Below are 5,828 nucleotides of genomic sequence, written 5' to 3'. Positions count from 1 at the left end.
GGAAAAGCGGCGATTCCCGGCTTTATCCAGGTGAAAATTCCCGTCTGCGCACTCCGAGGGGCAGCGGGAGGCAGGGAATTGTGTCCCGGCGAGCCGGGAATGCCGCGGGGATGCGGGGAGTTGTATCCCGGGATGCGGGATCCGCGCTGGGAATGGCGAGCTCCCAGATTCCCAAAAAAAAAAAACCAACCCCAAAAAAAGCGGGTTTATGGCAGAGTTTGTCCGCTCCGAGGGGCAGCGGGATCGCCGGGAGGAAATCCATGGAAATCCATGGGAAATCCAGGGAGAAGCGTCTGGAGCCGCTTCCAGAGGTGCAGGGAAAGGGACGGGAAGAGCTTTGGGAACGCCGGGGAGCGGATCTGGGATCAGCGATCCGGGATCTGGGATTTGGGATCCTGGATTTGGGATCTGGGATCAGCGATCCGGGACTTGGGATTAGGGATTTGGGATCAGGGATTTGGGATCAGGGATCTAGGATTTGGGATCAGTGATCCAGGATTTGGGATCTGGGATTTGGGATCAGGGATCTGGGATTTGGGATCTGGGATCAGCGATCCGGGATTTGGGATCTGGGACATGGGATTTGGGATCTGGGATCAGGATAGCACAGCCATGGCTCCCGGAGTGCTGATCCCAGTGCTCCCAGTACCCCATACTGGGGCTCCCAGTGCCCTAATCCCAGTGCTCCCAGTCCCTCAGTGCTGGAGCTCCCAATGCTCCCAGTGCTCCCAGTCCCCGAGGGCCGATGATCCCAGTGCTCCCAGTGCTCCCAGTCCCAGTGCTCCCAGTCCCTGAGTGCCGGTGCTCCCAGTGCTTCCAGTCCCCAACCCCAGCGCTCCCAGTTCCCAACCCCAGTGCTCCCAGTCCCCCCAGTGCCGGAGCTCCCAGTCCCTCAATCCCAGCGCTCCCAGTCCCTTGATCCCAGCACTCCCAGTTCCCCCAGTGCCGGAGCTCCCAAGGACACTGGGAGCCGCCCTGGCCATCCCAGTTCTCCCAGTTCCCCCAGTGCTGCAACTCCCTGGATTTCGGGTCTCCCTCCCCTCCCCGTGTCCCTCCGGCTCCGTTCGGGGCAGGTGGAGCAGGGAAAATCCCGCGGGAATCCCTCGGGAATTCCGAGGGCAGGAGGGAAGGATCGGGATCGGGATCAGGATCGGGATCGGGATCAGGATTGCGATTGGGATCAGGATTGGGATTGGGATTGGGATCAGGACTGGGATCGGGATAAGGATTGGGATTGGGATTGGGATCAGGATTGGGATCGGGATCAGGATTGCGATTGGGATCAGGATTGGGATTGGGATTGGGATCAGGACTGGGATCGGGATAAGGATTGGGATTGGGATTGGGATCAGGATTGGGATCGGGATCAGGATTGCGATTGGGATCAGGATTGGGATTGGGATTGGGATCAGGACTGGGATCGGGATAAGGATTGGGATTGGGATCGGGATCAGGACTGGGATCAGGATAAGGATTGCAATTGGGATCAGGATTGGGATCAGGATTGGGATCGGGATCGCCCTGGCACAACCCAGCCCTGCTGATCCCAACAAAGCCGGAGGGGACGGAAAAGTCCTCGGGAAGGATTTCGGAGCGGGAACGGCCCAAATCCCGGGAATGGCCCTGCCCAGGCGGGAATGCCCCTCCCCAGGCCGCTGGGAAGAGGCGGGAATGGGATCCCAGCTCATTCCAGCCGGGATCGGCGCCCCGGGACCTGGGATCCGAGGTTTGGGAATCCTGGAATGCTGCGACTGGGGAGGGACCCTAAAACGGATCCCTAAAACGGATCCCTAAAACTGATCCCATCGCAGCATTCCCAGGGATTTTTCTGGGCCCCAGAGCGCTGCCCTTCCCCTATCCCGGGATATTCCCAGGGCTGGGATTCTCCGGGAATTCCATCCCTGAGCCTCAGCATCCCCACAGGGAAGGATCCCTCCTTCCCGATATCCCGTGGGAAGCCATTCCTGGAATAGGGGGAGGCAGGGAAAAGGGGGAATCCAGGGAAATCGATCCCAATAAATCCCCGTCTTTAATTTGGGATCAATCCCAGTAACTCCCATCCTAAATTCAGGATCAATCCCAGTAATTCTCATCCTTAATTCAGGATCAACCCCAGTAAATTCCCATCCTTAATTCGGGATCAATCCCAATAATTCCCATCCTTAATTTGGGATCAATCCCTATAAAATCCCATCACAGATTCTGAACCAATCCCAATAAATTCCCATCCTTAATTTGGGATCAATCCCAGTAATCCCCATCCTTAATTTGGGATCAATCCCAATAAATCCCCATCCTTAACTCGGGATCAATCCCAGTAATCCCCGCCCTTAATTCAGGATCAATCCCAATAAATCCCCATACTCAATTTGGGATCAATCCCAGTAATTCCCATCATTAACTCAGGATCAATCCCAATAATTCCCATCCTTAATTTGGGATCAATCCCAGTAACTCCCCATCCTTAATTTGGGATCAATCCCAATAATTCCCATCATTAACTCAGGATCAATTCCTATCAATCCCATTGTCAATTTTCCATCAATCCCAATCATTTCCATCACCAATTCTGGATCAATCCCAATAATCCCCATCCTTAACTGTCCATCAATCCCAATAATTCCCATCAGCGGGGCTGGAATTGGGGCTGGAATTGGAATCAGGGCCGGAATTGGGGCCGGAATTGGGGCCGGAATTGGGGCTGGAATTTGGGGCTGGAACTGGAATTAGAGCTGGATTTAGGGCTGGAATCGCCGCTGGAATCAGGGGCGGAATTGGGGCTGGAATTGGAATTGGGGCTGGAATCCAGGCTGGAATTAGGGCTGGAATTGGAATTAGAGCTGGATTTAGGGCTGGAATTAGGGCTGGAATTGGGGCCGGAATTTAGGCTGGAATTAAGGCCAGAATTGGAATCAGGGCTGGAATTGGTCAGGGCCTTAGGGCTGGAATTAGGGCTGGAATTAGGGCTGGAATCAGGGCTGGAATTGGAATCAGGGCTGGATTTAGGGCTGGAATCGGGGCTGGAATCGGGGCCGGAATTGGGGCTGGAATTGGAATCAGGGCTGGAATCAGGGCTGGAATGGGGGCTGGAATTGGAATCAGGACCAGATTTAGGGCTGGAATTAGTGCCGGAATTGGGGCTGGAATTGGGGCTGGAATCAGGGCCGGAATTGGAACCCAGGCCGGATTTAGGGCTGGAATCAGGGCTGGAATCGGGGCTGGAATCAGAATTGGGGCTGGAATTGGAATTAGGGCTGGATTTAAAGCTGGATTTAGGGTCGGATTTAAGGCCGGATTTGGGGCTGGAATTGGGGCTGGAACTGGGGCCTGAATTGGGGCTGGAATTAGTGCTGGAACTGGAATCAGGGCCGGATTTAGGGCTGGAATTGGGGCTGGAATTAGTGCCGGAATTGGAATCAGGGCTGGAATTGGGGCTGGAATTTGGTCTGGAATCGGGGCCGGAACTGGAATTGAGGCCGGAATCGGGGATGGAATCGGGGCCTGAATTAGGGCTGGAATTTGGGGCTGGAATCGGGGATGGAATTGGAATTAGAGCTGGATTTAGGGGCGGATTTAGGGGCGGAATTGGGGCTGGAATCGGGGATGGAATTGGAATCAGGGCCGGATTTAGGGCTGGAGACGGGGCCGGAATTGGGGCTGGAATTAGTGCCGGAGTTGGAATCAGGGCTGGAATCAGGGCTGGAATTAAGGCCAGAAATGGAATCAGGGCTGGAATTGGGGCCGGAATTAGGGCCGGAAATGGAATCAAGACCGGATTTAGGGCTGGAATTGGAACTAGGGCAAGATTTAGGGCTGGAATCGGGGCTGGAATCAGGGTCAGAATTGGAATTAGAACTGGATTTAGGGCTGGAATCGGGGCTGGAATTAGGGCCAGAATTGGAATCAGGGCTGGATCTAGGGCTGGAATTGGGGCCGGAATTTGGGCTGGAATTGGGGCCAGATTTAGGGCTGGAATCGGGGCTGGAATTAGTGCCGGAATTGGAATTAGGGCTGGAATCAGGGCTGGAATCCGGGCTGGAATTGGGGCTGGAATTGGAACTGGGGCTGGAATTGGAGCCGGAATTGGAATTGGAGCAGGAATTGGGGCCGGATTTAAGGCTGGAATCGGGGCTGGAATTAGGGCCAGAATCGGAATCAGGGCTGGAATTGGGGCTGGAATCGGGGCCGGAACTGGAATTGGGGCCGGAATCGGGGCTGGAATCAGGCCCTGAATGAGGGCTGGAATTGGGGCCGGAATTGGAGCCGGAATTGGGGCTGGAATCAGGGCTGGAATTAGTGCCAGAATTGGAATTAGGGCCGGATTTAGGGCTGGAATTGGGGCCGGAATAGGGGCTGGAATTAGGGCCAGAATTGGGGCTGGAATTGGGGCCAGAATTGGGGCTGGAATTGGAATCAGGGCTGGAGCAGCCGCTCCCGAGCCGTGCAGTCGGTTTTCGGGATGGATTCCCATGGGATTGGGGTTTATGGGGCGTTAAAGGAATCCAATCCCACTCTTTGATCCTGAGGGTGTCGGACAAGGCCAAGAAAATGAGATCCGTCCCCTCCGGAGCCGGAAATCCTCTTCCCATCCCAAAGATCCCTAAAATCCTCCCTAAAATCCTCTTCCCATCCCAAAGATCCCGAAAATCCTTCCTAAAATCCTCCTCCCATTCCAAAGATCCCGAAAATCCTTCCTAAAATCCTCTTCCCATTCCTAAGATCCCGAAAATCCTCCCTAAAATCCTCTTCCCATCCCAAAGATCCCTAAAATCCTCCCTAATATCCTCTTCCCATCCCAAAAATCCCTAAAAATTCTCCCTAAAATCCTCTTCCCATCCCAAAAATCCCAAAAATCCTTCCTAAAATCCTCTCCCCATCCCAAAGATCCCGAAAATCCTTCCTAAAATCCTCCTCCTGTCCCAAAGATCCCGAAAATCCTCCCTAAAATCATCTTCCCATTCCTAAGATCCCAAAAATCCTCCCCAAAACGCTTCTCCTGCCTGGAAAATCCCAAAAATTCCCAAAGCGGCGGCTCCAGGGGGGTTGATCCCGGAAGCGCCGGGAGAGGGGCCCCGGTGTTCCCGACATCGCAGCCCGGGGGAGCTGGGATCTGCTCAGATCCCAAAACTTCCCGATCCAAGGCAGGAAATGGGGATCTGGGAACGAAGGGATTCCCGGATCCCGACGGCGCCACGTCCCTTCCCAAGGGAATTCCGGGTTGGAATTCCGGGAGCCAGCGGAGTCCCGGGGTCCGGAGAGGTTTTTCCGGGATGAGGGAGAGGCCGAGGCGGGGAAATGGGAAAGGTGGGAGCAACCCTGGGGTCTCCGGATCGCCGGGATCCTTGGGATCCTTGGGATCCTTGGGATCCCAGCCCCTTCCAGGGGGAAGGCGGGGATGGGAGAGCGGAGCCGGGTCCGGACGGGGATCAGGATCTGGAAGGGGATTGGGATCTGGAGGGGATCGGGATCCAGAGGGGGATCGGAATCCGGAGGGGATCGGGATCCGGAAGGGAATTGGGATCCAGAGGGGATCGGGATGTGGAGGGGAATTGGGATCCAGAGGGGGATCGGGATCCGGAGGGGGATTGGAATCCGGAGGGGATCAGGATCTGGAGAGGGATCGGAATCCGGAGGGGATCGGGATCCAGAGGGGGATCGGGATCTGGAAGGGATCGGGATCCGGAGGGGATCGGGATCCAGAGGGGGATCGGGATAAAGGAATTCCCCTCTGGAATCCCCTCGGGATCCAGAGGCAATTGGGATATGGAAGAATATTGGGATCCAGAGGGGATTGGGGTAGAGAAGATTTGGGATCCGGAGGGGCATTG

General features: G+C 55.4%; 2 protein-coding genes across 2 annotated transcripts in view; one reads left to right on the top strand and one right to left on the bottom strand.

Moving 5' to 3' along the window:
• Window positions 1–1,973, top strand: part of LOC103614261 (basic helix-loop-helix transcription factor scleraxis) — a 3,931-nt gene extending 1,958 nt beyond the window's left edge. The window contains exon 2 of the mRNA XM_017731202.1: window positions 1,875–1,973. Coding sequence (XP_017586691.1) covers window positions 1,875–1,973 — 99 coding nt within the window. The remainder of the gene's footprint in view (window positions 1–1,874) is intronic.
• Window positions 1,974–3,417: 1,444 nt separating this feature from the next.
• Window positions 3,418–5,443, bottom strand: LOC108445962 (S-antigen protein-like). Its single transcript, XM_017731195.1, has one exon. It carries the CDS (start codon window positions 4,587–4,589, stop codon window positions 3,507–3,509), a length of 1,083 nt encoding a protein of 360 aa, XP_017586684.1. The 5' UTR covers window positions 4,590–5,443; the 3' UTR covers window positions 3,418–3,506.
• Window positions 5,444–5,828: the final 385 nt, after the last annotated feature.

Source organism: Corvus brachyrhynchos, unplaced genomic scaffold (genome assembly GCF_000691975.1).
Source record: "Corvus brachyrhynchos isolate BGI_N302 unplaced genomic scaffold, ASM69197v1 scaffold991, whole genome shotgun sequence".
Taxonomy (NCBI): domain Eukaryota; kingdom Metazoa; phylum Chordata; class Aves; order Passeriformes; family Corvidae; genus Corvus; species Corvus brachyrhynchos.
The sequence above is the reverse complement of the archived record's forward strand: the minus strand, read 5'-3'. Positions and strand labels throughout refer to the sequence as shown.